The 19,836-nt window shown below is 39.7% G+C and overlaps 2 protein-coding genes and 1 non-coding gene across 6 annotated transcripts; 2 read left to right on the forward strand and 1 right to left on the reverse strand.

Annotated features, from left to right (window-relative positions):
* Positions 1–1,670: 1,670 nt before the first annotated feature.
* Positions 1,671–8,284, forward strand: tardbp (TAR DNA binding protein). 4 transcript variants are annotated; one of them, XR_312799.2, is made up of 7 exons: positions 1,671–2,386; positions 3,612–3,775; positions 3,897–4,037; positions 4,232–4,402; positions 4,955–5,039; positions 5,840–5,986; positions 6,755–8,284. XR_312799.2 is itself a non-coding variant. In XM_023337755.1 (6 exons), the coding sequence occupies exons 1-6, from the start codon at positions 2,146–2,148 to the stop codon at positions 5,932–5,934; spliced, it is 897 nt and encodes a 298-aa protein (XP_023193523.1). In that variant the 5' UTR covers positions 1,671–2,145; the 3' UTR covers positions 5,935–6,687. The 4 variants fall into 4 exon arrangements, 2 of the variants coding, with proteins under 2 accessions (XP_023193523.1, XP_005808264.1); XR_002753117.1 differs by having other exon boundaries at positions 4,955–5,986; XM_023337755.1 differs by lacking the exon at positions 6,755–8,284 and having other exon boundaries at positions 5,840–6,687.
* Positions 8,285–9,229: 945 nt separating this feature from the next.
* Positions 9,230–9,445, forward strand: LOC111610051. Its single transcript, XR_002753477.1, has one exon. It is a non-coding gene; the product is annotated as a small nucleolar RNA U3 (small nucleolar RNA).
* A 3,358-nt stretch (positions 9,446–12,803) lies between these two features.
* Positions 12,804–19,836, reverse strand: pgd (phosphogluconate dehydrogenase). The gene is made up of 13 exons (XM_005808208.3): positions 19,718–19,836; positions 19,226–19,301; positions 18,939–19,118; positions 18,147–18,212; positions 17,936–18,054; positions 17,759–17,828; positions 17,532–17,666; positions 17,252–17,441; positions 16,221–16,351; positions 15,118–15,251; positions 14,711–14,810; positions 14,224–14,346; positions 12,804–13,296 (listed from the first exon to the last, which is right to left on the reverse strand). The coding sequence occupies exons 1-13, from the start codon at positions 19,723–19,725 to the stop codon at positions 13,177–13,179; spliced, it is 1,452 nt and encodes a 483-aa protein (XP_005808265.1). The 5' UTR covers positions 19,726–19,836; the 3' UTR covers positions 12,804–13,176.

The raw sequence follows: 19,836 nt of genomic DNA on the forward strand, positions 1-19,836 counted from the left end.
CACAGCAAAGGGGAAACCTATACAACTCAAACCATCATTTTCTCTCTCTCTGTATCAGCCAAGCTACACGTAGCATGCGTATAGCTTCCCGTATATACTGTATCACTAGCGCGCTGTCTCTTGCTCTGCAGACGCGGAGTCACAATGTCTGGGATCATGAGCGCCCCCTGCCATGAGGCAGGAGAACTGCCTGCCTCACCTCGAGTCTGTTCTCTGCGGTTTCTGGTCGCTCCTCAGCACACGATTCACGTTACACACACAGTTGGTGACACTGTACATTTTATAGATAAGCTAAATGATGGAAAATCAGTTCATATATTAAATGTTTTTAACCATTTTATTGGCGACGTACAGACAGGAGGAACATGCTCCCATAGAATGGCAGCCAGTGCAGTTAGCGAGAGGTTGATCAATCCCAGGTGAGGCTCAGCTCGCTGCGGCCTCACCTGCTTCGCTTCCGAGCATGTGAATGGGAAATTGCGAAAATTCGGCGATTTTGAAGAAAAAATAATCAAAATTGGTTAAGCTAAATGAAAAATAAATATTTTATAGTACAAAACACAGGGTGAAAATAGCAATATAAATTATCGTATCATTATATTATTCTCCCATGATGACAGCAGGTCACAGGTTATCATACATTGGAGAACCAACAAGGTCACAAGCTGAAGTTATTGGATCAGTCACACTGTGATAACAGCTTTGAGAGCCATTTTGGGTCACAATGTCTTCTATGTTATTGCACTAAAACTGTAAATTAAGTCACTTTTGTTACACATCCTTCTCTACCAAACTTTTGCAAATACTTTCAATTTTATTTTCGTCTTCAACTTTGGGATTTAATAAATGATAATCAGATAATTTTTTTGTAAGACTGGACTCAAGTCGATCATGACCCAGCCCATACTTTTATATTTGAGCCCTCTCCTTTCTGCATTGCAGAAAACACAACCTGCTTTACAGAAATGCACATGCATCCAGAAATTAATTCACTTTCAAATGTAGAAAATGAAAGAATTTATTAATTTCACCTAATACATGTAGGTTTTTCTAGCCATGCTTATCATCCACACGGATGCTTTACAATATATAAGCAATAGAGAGATTGTATTGCTTGCTTCTGCTTTCTGTATGTCTTTTGTGATGTGACACTCCCAACCAAAGTTCAGTTATTTTGTTTATTACTAAGAATATTATGCAGAAAAATTATAGTTTGAAGGAATATACCTTCAACATAACTATTTTATTTCTTATTTGTTGTATGTAGTCTCTACACCAGCCTGTTTCATTTCAGCACTGTCTGCACAGAATAAAGACTGTACAGAGTAATTGTTTTTATTTTTATTAATATATTCACGGTATTTATTTTAAGTTTGCTACACATATTTAAAAAGTATGTATCCAATTTTCCAGAATATTAATTGAGTTCCTTTTGTTTTGGTTTTATTTTGAGTCGAAGTGGTTTTGCCTTAAAAAGATTTTCACTTCGCTTAAGATTTGTAAATCAAAACCCGCACGACAATAACATTAACACAACGTCAAAAACACGAACTATAATTTATTAAAAGAGATTAGCAGTGATAATAATTATTATTTCATTTATTTTTATTTTTCGACCTCCCCTACATGAAAGTGAGCTGTTCCAGTACGATGATGTCATCTTTACAAGGTGAGCGGCCATTTTGTTAGCCGTGTGTAGCTGTGCAGATTTCGTTCATCAAATTTCACCGAAAACAACAACTTCTGGAGGTTTTTGTTTACATTGTGTTTTCGATTACATACTTGTAAGCCGGAATAATAAGTGTTTACTCGCTGACATTAAACATAGTCATTCATTTTCCGAGCTGCTTTGAGTTTGCTAGCTCTTTAGCTAGCTGGCTAACTTGTTTACGTGTTCCGTTGAGGGAAAACATCGGGCTTTCATGACCGCCAGCTTTTAAATGTTACAACTGTCGAATGAGCACGGTTTGTCCGCTCCTGACTTCCGTTGCCGTACACTTGTGTCTTTTATTTAAACCGAAGAAAATTTGAGCCACGTTTAAGACCTTCCAACTTGCGTTGCACCTCAGTAGTTAACCAGCAACTTGAGCTCCGTCATCAGCTGACTGCTCACGGACCAGCAGCGCTCAGCCATCCCGGAGCAACATGTCAGAGCTGTACATTAGGGTGGCTGAGGATGAGAACGAGGAGCCCATGGAGATCCCCTCGGAGGACGATGGGACTGTTCTACTATCCTCGGTATCAGCCCAGTTCCCGGGGGCTTGTGGTCTTCGCTACAGAAACCCGGAGTCCCAGTGCATGAGGGGGGTCCGGCTGGTGGAGGGCGTCCTGCATGCACCAGAGAGCAGCTGGGGAAACCTGGTCTATGTCGTCAACTATCCCAAAGGTGAGACAGGATATGCGTTTTCCTGTTGTTTACCAGCAGACTGTCTGCAAACTTCAGCCTGTATTCACAGCAAGTGTGCAGTCAGTCAGATTTAGCAGCTATTGCACAAAACCCACCATTAAATGCTATTTTTATTCTGCATTTCTGCAGTTGTGTTACTTTATAATCAAATGCCTAAAGATAGCAAAAGCTTACTCAGAGCACAGTACAGAGTTTTTTTTTTAGAGTTTGCTGTGAAAACAATACTTATCAACCACATCGGCACTCCTTCATAAATCCCTCAAAAACTTTTCACTGTTTCAGAAAAAAAATTCAAGGTTATCTATATAGAATGTATTTTTCAGGCATTATACTTCTACAAAAAGTAGTATAATTAAGAATACAACACAAAAGCACAAAACTAACATACAGACAAGTCAAGAAATCACAAGTTACATAAGGTAAATGATCAACATGGTTCAACAGAAAAAAAAAATTCTCTCCTAAGGTATTAAAAGCCATTCAGTAATGATTTGCTTTTAGATGAGGGGCAGTTTGGTCCAGAACGTAAGAGCTACAAGTGCCTGTCCATTCAGAGCATCATTGGTGAGCAAAAACATGTTTAAAGTCACATATAAAATGAAGAAGGGCCAATAATAAGAACCAATTAAACTGTGGATCCAGTGTTTTCTTCCAAATACAACAGAGTTCTAACTTTAAAAGTGGATCCCCATGCGTCTGACCAAATCGGTTTGTCAAAGTTAAGGTTTGAATTAAACATCAAGGTTTGATGTGTGACTTTAAAAAAAAAAACAATATCAAGTCCTGTCAGACAGGTAAGACCTGAACCAGTCTGACCTCAGTATTGTGGCATTAAAGGACAAATTAAACTGTCGGGTCAAAAGCTAACATCAAACAGAGTTTTCTGAATCTGTAAACCAAAGAAAGTCTTGAGTTTAAATGCTTTCAAAGAAAATCAGGAGGTGTGATAGTGGCTTGTGACATAAGATTTTTAATTTTTTTACAAATTTGTTACCAACCTGTCAGTAAATCCTGACATTTAAGCTGAAGCTGCATCATTAATAAACGTAGCTGTATATCAAATACATATAATGGCACAGAATAAATTATCTTGGTTTCTAGTTGATTCTGTGGATGTTTACTTTCCGTTCTCCATGTGTCTAATTAGATTTTTGTGATTGTGTTATTTTTTTTCTTATGCCAGAATATTATTGGTTCTTTGCAGATAACAAAAGGAAGATGGAGGAAATAGACGCGGCGTCGGCTGTTAAAATTAAAAGAGGTTTTCAGAAAACGTCAGACCTCATAGTCCTCGGGTTGCCTTGGAAAACAACAGAACAAGACTTGAAGGATTATTTTAGCACCTTTGGGGAGGTCATTATGGTGCAGGTACTAATGTCTCATCTTTAAATGCTCCTGTTTTTTCCCCCTCCTATTAAGCTCTAACTATAATGAATAGCAATTTTAAAGTGGAAATTAATCTGTCATTCTCACTCTTTGCTCTTTCCAGGTGAAGAGAGATGCAAAAACTGGCAACTCAAAAGGTTTTGGCTTCGTCCGCTTTGCAGACTATGAGACGCAAACTAAAGTCATTGCTCAGAGACACATGATTGACGGACGATGGTGTGACTGCAAACTTCCGAACTCAAAGGCAAGCTGGACACCATAACAGAATACTCTAGAAAATGAGAATTTGATGTTTTTTTTTTCACTGTTAAGATTTAGTCACATTCCTTCGTTATCGCTGTTTAGAAGTTTTGAGAATCACTTTTTAAATCATCACAATAGATTGTACATAATCAAACGCTCTATCTATAATCTGATCGGGCTTTTTTCTCTCCCCAGGCATCTCCCGATGAACCGATGCGGAGCCGCAAAATCTTTGTTGGCCGCTGCACAGAGGACATGACGACGGACGATCTGAGGCAGTACTTCATGCAGTACGGGGAAGTCACTGATGTCTTCATTCCCAAACCTTTCCGGGCCTTTGCATTTGTCACGTTTGCTGATGATCAGGTAAGAGCTGCTACTCTTCACTTACACTGAATATTAGCTCAAATTTTAAGATGTTACAGTAAAAAATAAATAGCATTCACACCTCTCAAACATTTTTCACGTTATTTATTTTACATCCACAAATGTTTGTGTACATTAAGCTTGAATTGTTTTACAGAGATGAATGGGTTAAAACTTCAGTCTCAAAAACGCAACGCCGGTAAAGACATACCTGAAAAGACTTTCTGCTGCAGAAATGTTTTTGTCTTCAAACACATTGAAGACAAATTCTGACTACACATCATTTTTTCCTAAAAACAAATTAAGTACATACATTTTCTTTCCCCTTTAAAAGTAAGAGCTGCCTTATAGTTGATCTATCACCACAACTGTCCCTGAAATTACACTGAAGTCTGCAGTTGCAATGCGGAAACCTTTGAGAGGGGTGAATACTTTTGCAAAGCATTGAATTAATGAAGAAACCACAAACTATTAGGAATAGTATTGCTCAGCTGTAGGCTGAAGTAAACAACAGCCTGTGGTGTTAAATGTTCTCCTTCTGTTCTTCCCTAGGTCGCCCAGGCTTTGTGCGGAGAGGACCTGATCATCAAGGGCGTCAGCGTGCACATCTCCAACGCTGAGCCCAAACACAATAACAGTAGGCAAATGATGGATCGGGGTCGGTTTGGGGCTGGCGGGTTCAGTCAGGGGTACAGCAGTAATCGCGGGGGGCTAAGCAGCGGTAGTGGAGGGGTTAACTTTGGGGCTCTGGGCCTTAACCCAGCAATGGTGGCAGCAGCTCAGGCAGCACTGCAGAGCAGCTGGGGAATGATGGGCATGCTGGCTAACCAGCAGGGCTTGACCACAGCGGCAGGCACAGCCTCTACCACCAGAGATCAGACGTATAGCTCTGCCAGCACCAGCTACAGCAGCCCCAGCTCAGCCAGCCTGGGCTGGGCCGGAGGCACTAACACGGCCTCCAGCAGCGGCTTCAGCTCCGGCTTTGGCACGTCAATGGAGTCTAAGTCTTCTAGCTGGGGAATGTAGAGCTAGGTGAGAGTTGATGTTTTCTCTTGCTGTTAGGCAAATCTGGTAAGTATACATACAGGAAGGAATGGCTTATATCTTATTTAAGAAAGAAACACTGCCTTTTATTTTATTAAAAGCGAACATTTCTACTGGTGTGACTGACAGTGTAGTCATGCATTGAATGGGTAAAACATTTAGTTTGTGGAATCCTCCTACGTAGTTTTGTTTGTGAGAATATGTTACGAAGAGACGGCCGTGCATGTACCATAACTATTTATAAACGTGCACGAGTTTGCTGAGGTCTCCCTGCAGTCCGTCGAAAGCTGGCTGTCAGATAATTATATATATTTATGCATCATATTGTATTTCTTTGGTTTGTTTTATTTTTCTTTTCTTTTGGAAACGCCTTCATGAACGTTTCTTTCGCAGTTCACCAACTCTTTCACAATTTCCCGGGAGGAGTCGCTTCATTGGCTGCAATGTTCGGCAGATCTCAGTATCCCTTCCCCTCCTCCCACGTGTAAATGCTTTATCATCCGAGAACACAGCTTCACTCTGCGTATACGGTGTTAGACGGTGGGTGTTGCCTTTCTTTTCTCTCCCCTCTTTTTTTTTTTTTTTTATTTCTCCCTCTTTTCGGGATATAGAAATCTTGTCTGCCCCTGTCGCTTTTTGATCTCGATGAGTGGATTTGGTGTTGGACCGAATGAGAGTGAGCAAAAGGAAGGAAAGCAAGAACTGTTTGTGCTTTATTTATATTTTTTTGAAAGACAAATGCCTGGGAGAGGTGAGAAGAACCTGTGGCTTTGTGCGAGTGTGAGAGGAAGAAGCAAAGTACGTGTGTGTTCTCAGTGACCATCACAAGGACATTTCTTGCATCTCAAGATCCCTGAGTTTTCTGCTTACTCGTATCGTTTTTCTATCCATCCCTGATTTTTTTTTATATTTAAAAAAAAAAATCACACTGAATTGTCAAGTGCTATGAATATCTGTATCTTTTAGTAGATCTTTCCTTGCTGTCCAATGCGATGTGAATGCTCGTCTTATTTTCTCGTTGTTACCACCCTCTTTGTGTGAAAATGTGACTTTGTTTGTGAAGTCTGTGTGAAGGGAGGGGGGAAAACACTGAAAGAGTGCTGAAGTTTGGAAGATGTTCCTGGTGAATGTTTGAATAGTTCCCATTGAAAGTTTGTGTTTGAAGTGGTTTCGAATGCATTTTTCTATGTTTTGTGAATCAAAGGGAAGTGTGAAATAAAACTTAATTTAACTAGGGAAAATACCCTCTTGACAAAGACTTGTTTTTGACTTTAATTGAATTGCCAACACTTTAATTCACATGTCTAGGGTCGTCGGATTTGGAAAAAGCCAGATTTTCTTCTGAGCCCCAGTTTGGAGTCAGCGACGCTTGGTGACGAAGCCGAAATCGCCTTAATTCTGGGAAGGATCTACGTCTCCTCATTAGCAAGAAACATTCGACCACTCAGCTAGAGTGATATCAAAATTATATTCACATATTTGTTTGCTTTGACACATTGGGACCAAAGTCATCCTGCTTGTTAGAAATTTCATTTTGTTCTCCAAAAACTGTTCAATTCTACCTCACTAGATCATGTTCATAAATACTCCACAAGTTACTGGTATATGCGAGTATAAAACCTTATATTTATTGTGATCAAAAGTTGTATTAGCATAGCAGGATATGTTGATAGCTGTTTACCTTCATGAAGAAGTGCATTGGCATTTTTAAGTATAAAGACCTGAGCGCAAAATCACACTTTGTGTATTGATACTAGTGTTGCAATGTAAAATAAAAAGTAGGGTTTTTTTTTTAAGTTGTATGTGGTCTCAGTTTTGGTAAGCATGTTATTTTTTTTACTTGAGATAGCTGACAGTTTTGCAGAGTTATATATTATTATTATTTATTCTGTGCTGTGATTTTCATTTAAGCCGTCCGATTTAGAAATTCTTTTTTTTTTTTTTTTTAAGTGAAACTGGTGCATGGATTAATTACATACAAAATTATATTCCAAGTGTTTGCTTTTCGTTTGTTTTTATGATTAAAAGCTAGAACTCAACTTCTTCAAATATTTGAATTTGACCTAAGATCAAGTTGTAACAAAATAATTTTAATATAGAGATATTGTGTTGCACGCCATCAAATCTTTCATATTCTGACCTACTGACGCACAACAAGTCGCAATGAAAAGGAGCCGTGTCCCCCCAACTATTGGTTAAGCAGTCATGCAATTCTACAAAGTGTTTACTTTTTATCAATTGCTTTGGTTCATTTCTCTGCTTGGATTCTGTTTTATTTTGATCACTAATTCAACTTGCACAACATTTAGTCACCATATGTCTCATTATTTTCCAGCAAATTGTTATTGCTTTCAGACATGAATCAGTTGCTTCCATAAAATTCTCTGAATTTCTATAACGTCATTTGCTTATGTCAGTCCAAATGAACTATACTTATGAATCCTGGATAGTTGTTCCCTATAAGTCATTTCATTGCCGGAATCGTTACATACCAAACTGTTGAGCTAGTTTTCAAAATCTGTCAAAATTCTGCATTATGTTTTATTATTTCTTTAAAAGGTTTGCCAAGTTGAGCAATTTCTCTCAGTGAACCTCAACTTTGATTAATATTGTTTACAGTTGTGTAAAGCTTTTCTCTGTTGTAAATAAGTTTGTACTTGGCTTATGCATAATGCTGTGGAAAAAACAACTGCATAGAGCATAATGCAGCAAAAATGTGACGCATTTGTATGCAGGTCAAGGTTGTGTTAACCAACAAGGAATTGTACTTTGGTTTTCAAGCACTCACAGCTTACAAAGTATAAACTTTAGAGGAAATAAAGATAACTGAGCAATATGTACAAGTATTTGCAGACATTTTTTTATCATAAAGAAAAAAAGATTGCGACCATGCAAAAGTGCTTATTTTGTTTCACAGCAAAGCAGACGACTAGACAGAGCAGTGGAGTATAACTGTCCTGAATAAGTACAGTAATGTGTAACAACTAAACACATTACAATTTAAACGGCTTTGCAAATAGTGTAGCATTCTTTAGCTGCACTAAAGTGTCAGCAAGGTCTGACGTTTTTGCATGAAAACATGACAAAGCCACTTGACTATCTTCTCCACAAACATGCCAGGACTTTACCTTTAGATGACACTGAGTTTCATTGACTTGCATATTTGCTTTTGAGGAATGAACTATCCATTTTGAGCGAGAGACTTACAGACTACGAGTTTTTAAATTGCATCTACCATATGCATCACGTATATGCCTTTCTATTAATCATTTTTGTTATTTGGCTTAATTTAGGAACACTGAAGACCGCACACTTATTGAATAGCGACCCCCCCAGTTTGCATGCAGCAGAGCGTGACACGGGGACAGTGAGTCTGTTGTTGGCATATTCTACCACGTGGGATAGAAGCGTGTGAGCTGTGGAACATTAAAACGCAGTGCCTTATGGGTAACAAGAGAATACAAATATATAAACTCTTATTTATATCCTAGTTTTTCCTATTTTAATGCAGCATTTATATTTACGTTATGAGTTATGCTTCTGTTTTATGTGCAGCTAAATTTCTGGAAGTTTAGAGGTCACCTATTTTATGTAACTAAACATAATTCGCAACAGAATTCTTTACACTTGTAACTATTTTTATTACAACCACCTAAATGGGGTTTGTGTAGATGTATTAAGTTTTACATTAATTACCTGTAGAGATTGCAACGCGTTGTCTGCACCGTCACTCAGAAGGGTAAGAGGTTCGTACTAGAAGACGTGGAGGAGGTTTGATGAGTCAAGACTATACTTTCAGGGATCATTTCTATAGTTTGTGACTTGAGAAATGTGTTTCTAATCTGTATGGTCTCGCTAACCACGATGAAGAGCAGGTGATGCTCTATCCTGAGCGGGAAGCTTGCAGAGAAAAGTGACTGACGTCACATGTTCCTTGCATTTGATGACCGTTCACTGTCTCCTTGGAGACAGCGAGGGATGGAGTATGATCAGAGTGGTTGTGAGCACATTGTTAAAGAAAATTTTTTAATTTAAACTTAAAGAGTTGAGAATTAATCCTAAATATATTTAAACGAGTATGTGGTGAAATCCGCCTCTTTTTTCACTGTGGTGTTAATCCTCCCTTCAGATTATCAAACCTATTTCTACTTGTACATTCAGATATAACCAATCAAAAGACAGGAATCATATTTTATTTTCTTTCTGCCTGAAGGCAAATCAGCCAAACTTCTCTTCATTTAGGTCATTTAGAATTACCAAAATTATTTATACTTGCCACAACCACAAGTAATGGGAATATGTGAATATTTATTCACTTATTGACGACTTCAAAATAAGGACGATTACCATCGATGAGGGAAAGCCCAGATGATTACGTCATGGCTTTGGACACTTCCAGTAGATTAATTGACACATTTGATTTAATTGGAGGCACGCCTGGAACACACTGCGTAAGACATCTGGAAGAGACTCGTGCAGCTGCACAGGTCTGGTTCATCCTGGAGAACAATTTCCAGATGCTTGAAGGCGCCGCGTTCATCTGTTCAAACAATTATATGCCAGTACAGACATGATGGGAACGTCCTGCCATCATACCACTGCGGAAGGAGGCGGGTTCTGAATGTTAGAGAGAGGGAACATTCTGATCTGAATGTGCAAATTATTCTCAAAAAAAAAAAAAGAAAATGCTAAAGACTTTGTGAAGAGGCTGCTGAACCTGGTAAGACAGTAGTAGGATGTGTTTTTGTATTCAATGTATTTAAAGTTCTGGTTTTATCTTTGCATTTAGCAGAGATGAGTAATTTGAGACAGATTAAATATCCTTCCACAATAGATTGCTGGACCTTTGGCCCCATTCCTCCTGACTGGAAGGATTTGTCATGCTTTCCTAGGACAGCAGCTACATATTCACATTTGTAATGCAAGGTGTTCAACTTGACTAGTTGGGGTGTAGTTACAGTCTTCCTCCAGCAGGTTGTGCTGTTGCACCTTGATTATTTCAAGGGATCTTTTTTTTTTACGCATTAAGGAAGCTAGAAATTAGACTGCTTAATTGGTAACACCGATCAAATAGAAACAAAAAGAAAAACGTTAACTAAATGTAATAAACAACAAAATATGTTCGTTATCAGTTAACAACAGCCATGCACACACACTCATACCAAAGGATAAATTAGAGACCAATTAACCTCACAGTCATGTCCTTGGCTCATAGAAGGAAGCAAGAGTACCCAGTGAAATGTATCTAAATGGATTTAGAAAGGATTAAATTGTGACAGCTGATTAGAAAATACCAAATGGAAAATACACTGCTCAAAAAAATAAAGGGAACACTCAAATAACACATCCTAGATCTGAATGAAAGAAATATTCTCATTGAATACTTTGTTCTGTACAAAGTTCCATTTGCACAACAGCAGGTGAAATTGATTGTCAATCAGTGTTGCTTCCTAAGTGGACAGTTTGATTTCACAGAAGTTTGATTTACTTGGAGTTATATTGTGTTGTTTAAGTGTTCCCTTTATTTTTTTGAGCAGTATATTTTTGGCCTAATGACAATCTGTGTGTTTTGGTGCAGGTTTGTGGAAATATTAATTACATATTAAAGATTTGTTACTTGGTGTTGCATAGAGGTCTAGTCAAAGTTATACTCCAGTTTTTTCATAACATTTAAGGTACCTGGTCCGTTGTCTGATTCTTAAGAGTTATTCCCATAGCTCGACAGTTTGTCTGCCTTACAAAACACAAATGGAGCACACCTGGTCACAATGCATTTAAAAATAACAGATTGGCTTGTTTTTAAGTTGAATTGTACAGGATAATGTCACATTACTTGTGGGAAAGGTTTTTACATCACTAACCCCCAGCATTTTAGTTGGAGGTTGTACTTTTTAAAGCCCTATTATGCAAGAAATTGACCTTACCGTAATAAAATAATACGACTTTCACACTGCTGAAATAGTTCAGATTGGTTGCACGTCCATTGTGTGGATAAAGGGAAATTGATCCAAGCACCTGCTCCATTATGCATCACCTTAGTGTCCGTCCTCTCTAATGCAGACGAGTCACAGTTTCACCTCCGTAAGGCTTCACTGAGCTCTGATAGCCTCTCATGCAACAGCTGCTAATCAATGGTCTGCAAGAAGACAAGAGCTGAAAAGTTTACCTAGTGACTCAGTCTACTGGTCACTGGTTACCAGTGACTGGTTACTGTACTGACTGAGTCTACTGGTCACTGAGTCTTATTGTGTCCCTTAATAAATCAGCAACAATATTTATACTCTATTTGCTCTGCTTTAAGATATAAGCTTTAACACACGAAGTAAAGGTCTGAAGTGCCCCATGACGAGAGATGGGGAACGTTATGCTAACCTCAATGCAAGAGTCACCCAAGGTAAGGTGAGGTGTAATGAAGCTTTGTTTGCCGATTACCAGTGAGTGTGGTAACAGCTGTGTTGGCAGGCGCAGCATCCTTCCCTGTGTTGGGTGCAATAGCTGCTGCATTGCTCCATCTATTACTGAAGCTAGAACAAAGAACAAAAGGAGGAATTTTTTTTAAAACCCAATCTGGCCATCAGCTTGAAGATGTTCAGTGAATCAAGGGACGGTTCACTGATTTAGCTTTTGATGTTTTGTGTTTTCCTCACATTTAAAGTCCCATTATTGATTTAATTTTGGAGTTTTAATTTGAACTTTTCTTCTCGATTGTGGTGGTTGATTACACAGCAAAATTAAATTGAAATTAATTTAAACGGGAACTAGGTGCAAATGTCTGACTTTCTGTTTCAATTTGTTTCGGATCGTTTTTCTGTTGAAACGTCCAATCCTGTCAGTTTTAGTAATCTGACCCAGACTGTCACCCTCAGGATCAAAAATACTTCAATAATATTTACCCCAAATACCACAAATCATATCATCTAAGTGTGTTTGAGGAGCGGTTGGTGATGGTGATGCTGTGGGCTGGAAGGATCTCTGGTAGCAGTCAGTCTGGTAGCAACAAATACAATTAAACAGTTTAAATTCCAATGAAATCTGAAAAACAAATATTAGTTTACTCAGAGGCTTTGTTCACTCTGCAGCCTAAAGTCCCCCTGCTGGACAACAACTTAAATTACACTTTGAAGCAAAAATATATAACCATAAAATTGGGGCAAACTTGAAAAAGAGAATTTGCATGTCGTGACTCTTGATGTGTCAATGTCGTTAAAGCTTACATTCAAAGCCCTCCATTTATTTCCAGTTGTCTGTCTGTCTCTGTGAGACTACCAGAGTCTGGAATGAGTTTCCTATTTTAGAGCTACACACAAACAAACCTTAGTCTTGTTCACAGCTCACACAGTGTAAGGACCATCAAAGCTAATTATAAAGGGATTGAGATCTTTATTTAGCCTTTTACAGATTAGTGCAACGCTTCACCTTAATCCAGTGTTAACGCTGGGTCCGACACGACTGATGAACGTTGGCCTGGTGTCCAGATGAGGTCAACGGGTTGTTGTGTGTGTGATTGTTGCTACATCAGAACAGATCAGAAGCAGAAACATGCTATGGTCCCATTTCTTGATAAATAAAACTGCAAGAGGTCTCTGAAGAGTAAAAGTCAGGATGAAGCTGAGGTTGGTTATGAAGCTGGAATGTGGGACCCAGGCTCTTCTTTTCCAAGCAACGTCCTCTTTTACTCATCTTATTTGTGGTTGTTTTTTGGGTTTTTTTGCACCAGGTGGGGGTGGTTGTTAAGCGTTGTAGGAAGAAGAGGAGACGTTTCCGCCGTGGCCCGTCCAGTTGGTGTGGATGTAATGCCCGGGGTTTGAAAGCAGCTCGTATGTGTGAGCGCCAAAGTAGTCCCTCTGCGCCTGAAAACAACAAAATCAAAGCCACATGAGCTACTTGTCAGCGACTGATGATCAAAACGGATACCTTCCCACCACTTGATCTTGCTCACATCTCAACCACAAATGCCAATGTGTTCAATTGTAGCTTTATGTGGTAGATCAACACATTAGTACATTATCTTGAACTGGATGGAAGGTTATAGTTCTTAGATATTTTTAATCAAATTAAATAAAGAGTGTTTATTTGAATTCAACTTTCCTGAATTAATTTAGCAAAAACATACATCTGCAGGTCTTTTAGGGTATGTCTCCACCAGCTTTATGCAGCTACATTCTTTGCCAAAGATCAGCTAGATTTAGGTCTAAACTTTGACTAAGCCATTTTAACATGCATATAATTTGCTCTAAACCAGTCTACTGTAGGTGCTCAAACCTTTAAAACCTCCAACAGGTTTTCTACAAATCAGCTCATCCTGCCACCATATTTTATGACAGACGTGATGGGCAGCATTTCCTCTCATACACAGTGTTTTACGCGTACACCAAAAATTTCAACTTTCGATTCATTTGACGATGACTTATGCTGTCTCTCCAGCCTAATTTTTAACAGAACGCCAACTCGCCTTATTCCAAAAATGGCTGCTACTCTGACTAAGCAGTATTGGTAACAATGGTTGATAGATTGAACAGTGCTCCATTAGACGTCCAAATCTTTAACATAAATTCTCCACAACTTCCTCCCTGACCTGTCTACGGTCTTATGGTCTACGTCGTGCTGGACTATTACAGAAAACCACAGCAGTTTGTGGTCGTAATACAGCAAAATGTGGAAAAACAACATGTGGTCACAGAAACAGTTCCCAACACGCAGCTCCTACATGTTCTCTGTGTGCAAGACTCGACCCTCTGCTGTGGGAGCCGAGTCCCAGCAGCTGTTGCCATATTTACCTGCAGCAGGTTGGCAGGCAACATGTCGTGTCTGTATCCGTCGTAGAAGGACAGAGCCGTGGTGAAGCAGGGCATCGGGATGCCGTGCTGGACGCCGGCGCAGACTGTTCTGCGCCACGACTCCTACAGACAGAAGGTAAAAAAATGAGAGCTTCATTCAAGCTGCTTACATGCAGCAGATCTGGTCAGGAAGAACAGATTTTATATTTGCAGCAAGTCCTAAACGTGTGAATCTGTCTTAATTAAAATAGGTTCAGTAAATTTTAAAATAAGGACGTCTTGAAATCGGCTGCCAGGCTTCGTTTCCCAACAACTTGGACTGAATTTACTTGATCCGAAATGTAAAGAGATCTTAGCAGACAGCTGAAAGTTACAGCAATAAGTCACAGCTTTGCATCACAGCTTTTCTTTGTAACAAGAAGGAAATAGACTTTGTCAATGCGGCTGTTGTAAGCTTGGATTTGCTCGACTTCCCACTTCTTCATACCTGGCAGTCTTGCACAGCATTACTGAAAAAATTGTCCAGCAACAAGTTCTGCAGGCCAGCGTCTCGGTCAAACGCCTCTTTGATTTTACCGAGGAAAACACTGGAGAGAGAGAGAGACAGAGAGATGTTGTATGTGATTTAGATTGATGCAACATTTTCCATCAGATGATCAACCACGGTGTCATCATTCTTCACTCCATCTGACTGTAAAGGAAAGGTCACACTTTCTTCCACTAAAATTCCCACATTACAACACAACAATAAAAAAAAAAGATCCAATTTAACTTCCTTAACATCACAGCAGTAAAGCTTTTTTTCTCAGGCAGTAGAAAGGCGTTCTACTGAAGCCTTGTGTATCTTTTATTAAAACATGCATGAAATGAGGATGGAACAACGCTGAGTAGCACCTTCGGATGATGCAGCCTCCTCGCCACATCAGGGCGATGGCGCCGTAGTTGAGCGTCCAGCCGAACTCTTTGGCCGCCTGCCGCAGCAGCATGAAGCCCTGCGCGTAGGAAATGATCTTGGAGGCGTAGAGAGCCTGCAGAAACAAAAACAATCGCTTTAACAGGGCAGAATATTCTGAAGCCCAGGCTGCTGCGATATGCAGGAGCTCACACTTCCACCTGCTCAGGTTTAAAACAGGAAATCTGCCATGCTCAACAGAAGATGAGTTCCCTAAAACGTCAATGTTAGAACACCTTCATAAACCTGCGCGTACTGTAGCTTGTCCTTCATAATAACTTGGAAAGCAACAATATTAAATATTAAACAATATTAAATATTAAACAATATTAAATGTTAAACAATATTAAATTGTGCCACACTTTTCTATATGTATCCATTTTTGCGGTATTATTGAGTTAATTTAGTTTAAACTTTCTGAACTTTCTAAGAGATTCAATGACTGCAGCAAAGCGAAACTCGAACTCTGTTTTAGGTCAAATAAAATCCTCCTGTCAGCAACAACAGTAAACGTAATAATAATAAGTTATGGTGTTTACAAACCTTCATTAGTGTTGATGTAGTTTTGTTACTTTTCTGTTTAATCTATTGTTATTTTACCGTAGTTCACCAGATTTTTGGAGCAACATTTGTGTTCATCAGGTTCTGATTTCATGCAGATACATCTGTAGCCAAAAATGCAGATAGATTTTGTGGTGCTTTATTTTCTCAGATAAGCCGTAGCACAATAAAATCTAATATACAGCACAATTTTAGCTCCATATTGGCCATCCGCAAAGCAGATTTTGCCGGTAGCTAACAATGTACTGAGACAAACAAATTTTTAAATTGAAGTTCTTAAATATTTGACAAAATGCTACAATTTCGACTTAATACTGAATATTACTGTTGTTGTTTTAACCCCTTAACTGCCAGCCTGAAAACGCTTCCATGTTATCCAAATGGTCTGTAAGGACACCAGAGACCTCGTGACAGTTAAGGGTTAAACAAATATTGACAAATAATGATAATAATAATGATGCATTTCAGGAGCCCAATACTCCACCTTCCTAATGTCCTCCAGGAAAGCAGCCTTGTTGCCGTTGAATTTGACCCCCTGGGGCCCGGAGAGGCTGCGGCTGGCCTGGACCCGCTCTTCCTTCAGAGAGGACAGGCATCTGGCAAAGACGGCCTCCCCTGAGACGCAGGAAAGAAGGGAGGAGGAGAGAATACGAAATCAGCGACAGACGACGATTAGATTTCCTGAAATCTCTCAGAGCAGACGTAGAGGAGCTGACGTGAAGCAGCACAATCTAATCAACAGAGCACAGTCAAATTACAATCAGCCTGACTCAGCATTATTTATGGAGTTTAAGTAGGTGTGTCGCAGAACGCAGAAATCTTAAGGTTTAACACATAAATAATAAAATCCTTTTCTACTGTAAAGACTCCGTTTAGTCAGCATGACTTTGCGAAAAACAAACTGCCCAGTTAGATGATGCAAGAGAAAAATTGATGAGGCCTCTGAAATCCCCCCCCCCCATGCACACTGCCCCACACAAGCTGGGACACTTCTCACACAATGAAGGTCTTTTTAGTGTGCGGCAGCCGACAGCAGCAGAGCGGACGGCATTAAAAAAAAAGCTAATCCTAACAAAGCCTGGATGGGTTTGGTAACGGGGCGGATCATGCTAAAAAAGATCCAACTTTTTCTCTCGGAGCTGATTTACTTACAGTCGTGTCCTAAAGTGAGTTCTCTCTGTTTTTGTAATGTTAGCCTTACTTCATGTACTTCTGAGATAATCACAATATAAAAGTAAACAAGTCCAAATCCTTCTTATGTCACTAGAGAGGAGCAAGCAGCCAGAAAAGCCTCCAATCTTGTTAACCTGCAGCCTCATAACAATCACATCTAACAAACGCTTGTTGACTGGAAATAAATCTGACCTTTACTCTTCAATAACTGTCTGACGCTGTAATCCTAGCAGGTGTGTCCTAATCCTTTTTGTTACAAGGAGTGGAGTTTACTGAAAGAAACCAGAACTGCAGGAAGATGAAGGGAAACAAAAAACTTCCTCATTTCTTATTTCCTCCTACCGATTAAAGTGACGGGTGTGCCGTACTCCAGGGCTGAAATGGCCGTCCATTTCCCCGTGCCCTTCTGTCCGGCGCTGTCACGGATCTTGGGCAACAGGTGCGTCCCGTCGGCGTCCTTGTATTTAAGGATGTTGGCCGTGATCTCAATCAGAAAGGAGTCCAGCTCTGTCTTGTTCCAGCTGTCGAACGCCTGACCATTTTAAAACAGAAGGGAGTTAACACGACACCGACAAAAGACGGGAAAAATAACGTCGACGGACGCTCTCTTCCCAAACCTCACCTGCGCCATCTCATCGTGGTCCATCCCCAGGACGTCCTTCATCAGGTGGTAGGCCTCGCAGATCAGCTGCATGTCTCCATACTCGATGCCGTTGTGGACCATTTTTACAAAGTGACCCGCGCCCTCGTCTCCGACCTGCCCCAACAAACGCACGACGACGTCAGCCGACGCCGCACAGCCGGAGCTGCTGGACCCTAAATGTTTAAAGAAGAAACGGCTGCACCCACCCAGTCACAGCAAGGCTCTCCTGTCCCAACCTTAGCAGCAATGCTCTGGAAGATGTCTTTAATATGTGGCCTTTAAAAATGAATATCGTCAAATGTTTATATTTAACCAGCTAATTGCAAACATTAACTTTTAACCACGAGAGAAAAGGCAACTCAGTATTTTTTTTTAGGACCCACCAGGCCTCCTTATGTCCCCCTGGCATGAGCGAGGGTCCATAGCGAGCTCCCTCCTCTCCACCGCTCACTCCGCTCCCAACAAACAGCAAGCCCTTCTCTTTCAGGCTCTTACACCGCCGCTGTGTGACCAAAACACAAGAGCAACTTTGAAAATTTATGCTGGGAAATAAATTTAAAAAAAAAACGTTTCTGCCAAACTTCTATGACTTACAGTCGTGTCTCTGTACTCAGAGTTGCCTCCATCGATAATGATGTCTCCGGCTTGTAACAGAGGAACCTGTAAAAGAAAGAAAAAAAAAAAGAATACGAAATGGATTTAAGATGAAGGCATACCGAGCCTTTAAAAATGAAATTATTTCATAACTGTTAACAGCTTATGTGATAATGCTCCAAAGTTTAAAACAGAGATGCACCAATCATCTCAGCTGATACTGAATTTCTCTTCTTTTTGAAGTCTGAGCTGATGATTTCAGATTTATTTTCTACACATTTTTTGGTTTTAAATTCAACAGAAAATGAAATTATAACAATATTCTTAACTTGATTTCTTTTTTAAATTACACTCCCAAAATTTGTCAATGTTTATGCTGTTTATTGCTGTCTTTATAGACCACAAATTGTGTTTTTTTTATTGTTTATGTATTCAATGAATATCAAACATTATTACCTCCCTCTCTATGCCACATAAATTAACAGTTCTGCCTTTCCCCACCTTTCTACTCTCTCCTCTTGCTTACGAGAATGAAAAATATGGCTGTTTAGTTTTCATTTCCAGACCGTAAATATACCTGGTGTTTATTCTGCCATTTCAGCAGCAGTAGGAATAATTACTCCTTCTCTAGTTAAAATGAGTTCAGGTTGGTTATTTTGTTTTAAATCTTTGTGCAAATGTATAGAAAGGATTGCATGTTTATTCAAGGGTATCATACAATTGGACTCTTAAGAATACAACACTTCATAGTTTAGTTTTTTTTTCTTGATGTTTTGGTAGAAAAACACCAACCAGTTTATCAATGAAGTCATCCACTGCCTGTCCAGCCTTAACCAACAGGATGATCCTCCTGGGCTTCTTCAGCTTGGACACCATGTCCTCCAGGGACTCCGCCCCGACCACCTTAGAGCCCTTTGCCTCGTTCTGCAGAAAGTCGTGCACCTTGGAGACGGTTCTGTTGTAAGCGCAGACCTGCAGAGCAGAGATGTTGCTCATACTGAGGAGGAAAAAACCCCACAACAACAGCAGAACACGATGTACCAAGGAGAAATGTAAATAAAGGAAAGTCAGGGTCTTACCACAAAGCCATGGTCGTTCATGTTCATGATGAGGTTCTGGCCCATGACAGCCAACCCAATCAGTGCAATGTCTGCTCTGAAATCAAGAGGAGTCTTATAATATATAATGTCAGGATCTGACGGCAGATTGGCATCAGACTGGAATACTAAAAAACTCTTACATCACTTTGGTATGGGTTTCCTGGCTCTTTTACTAAAATAAAGGGCCTTTAGATTAGAGCCCAAGATGACTTCAATTCCCAGAGTACAATGTGATTACTGAGCCACTAATCCGTGTAGTTTTACATGTTAAATGTCATGTCAAATATTTATTTGTACTTATGGCAAGAGCTTTTTTATATACTCAGCAAGAAAACTACTAAAACTTTGCAACAGAGAAGATTACCCCTTTTAAAACAGGCTAAAGAACTGCTACATATAAAGCATAAACGTCGACAACAACCAATTGTTGTGCCACTGCCAAAATAAGTACGGCGTATTTAGAAAACTTACTGAGCCATGATTTTCCTCGGGTAAAGTAGCTGAAAGGTAAGACGAGGTAAAATGAGAGTCGAGCTGCTTCTCCTCGGGTTCTCCTCTCTCGGTGCTTGCTTCCTCCTTCCTCTGTTCCA

Source organism: Xiphophorus maculatus, chromosome 1 (assembly GCF_002775205.1).
Source record: "Xiphophorus maculatus strain JP 163 A chromosome 1, X_maculatus-5.0-male, whole genome shotgun sequence".
Classification (NCBI taxonomy): domain Eukaryota; kingdom Metazoa; phylum Chordata; class Actinopteri; order Cyprinodontiformes; family Poeciliidae; genus Xiphophorus; species Xiphophorus maculatus.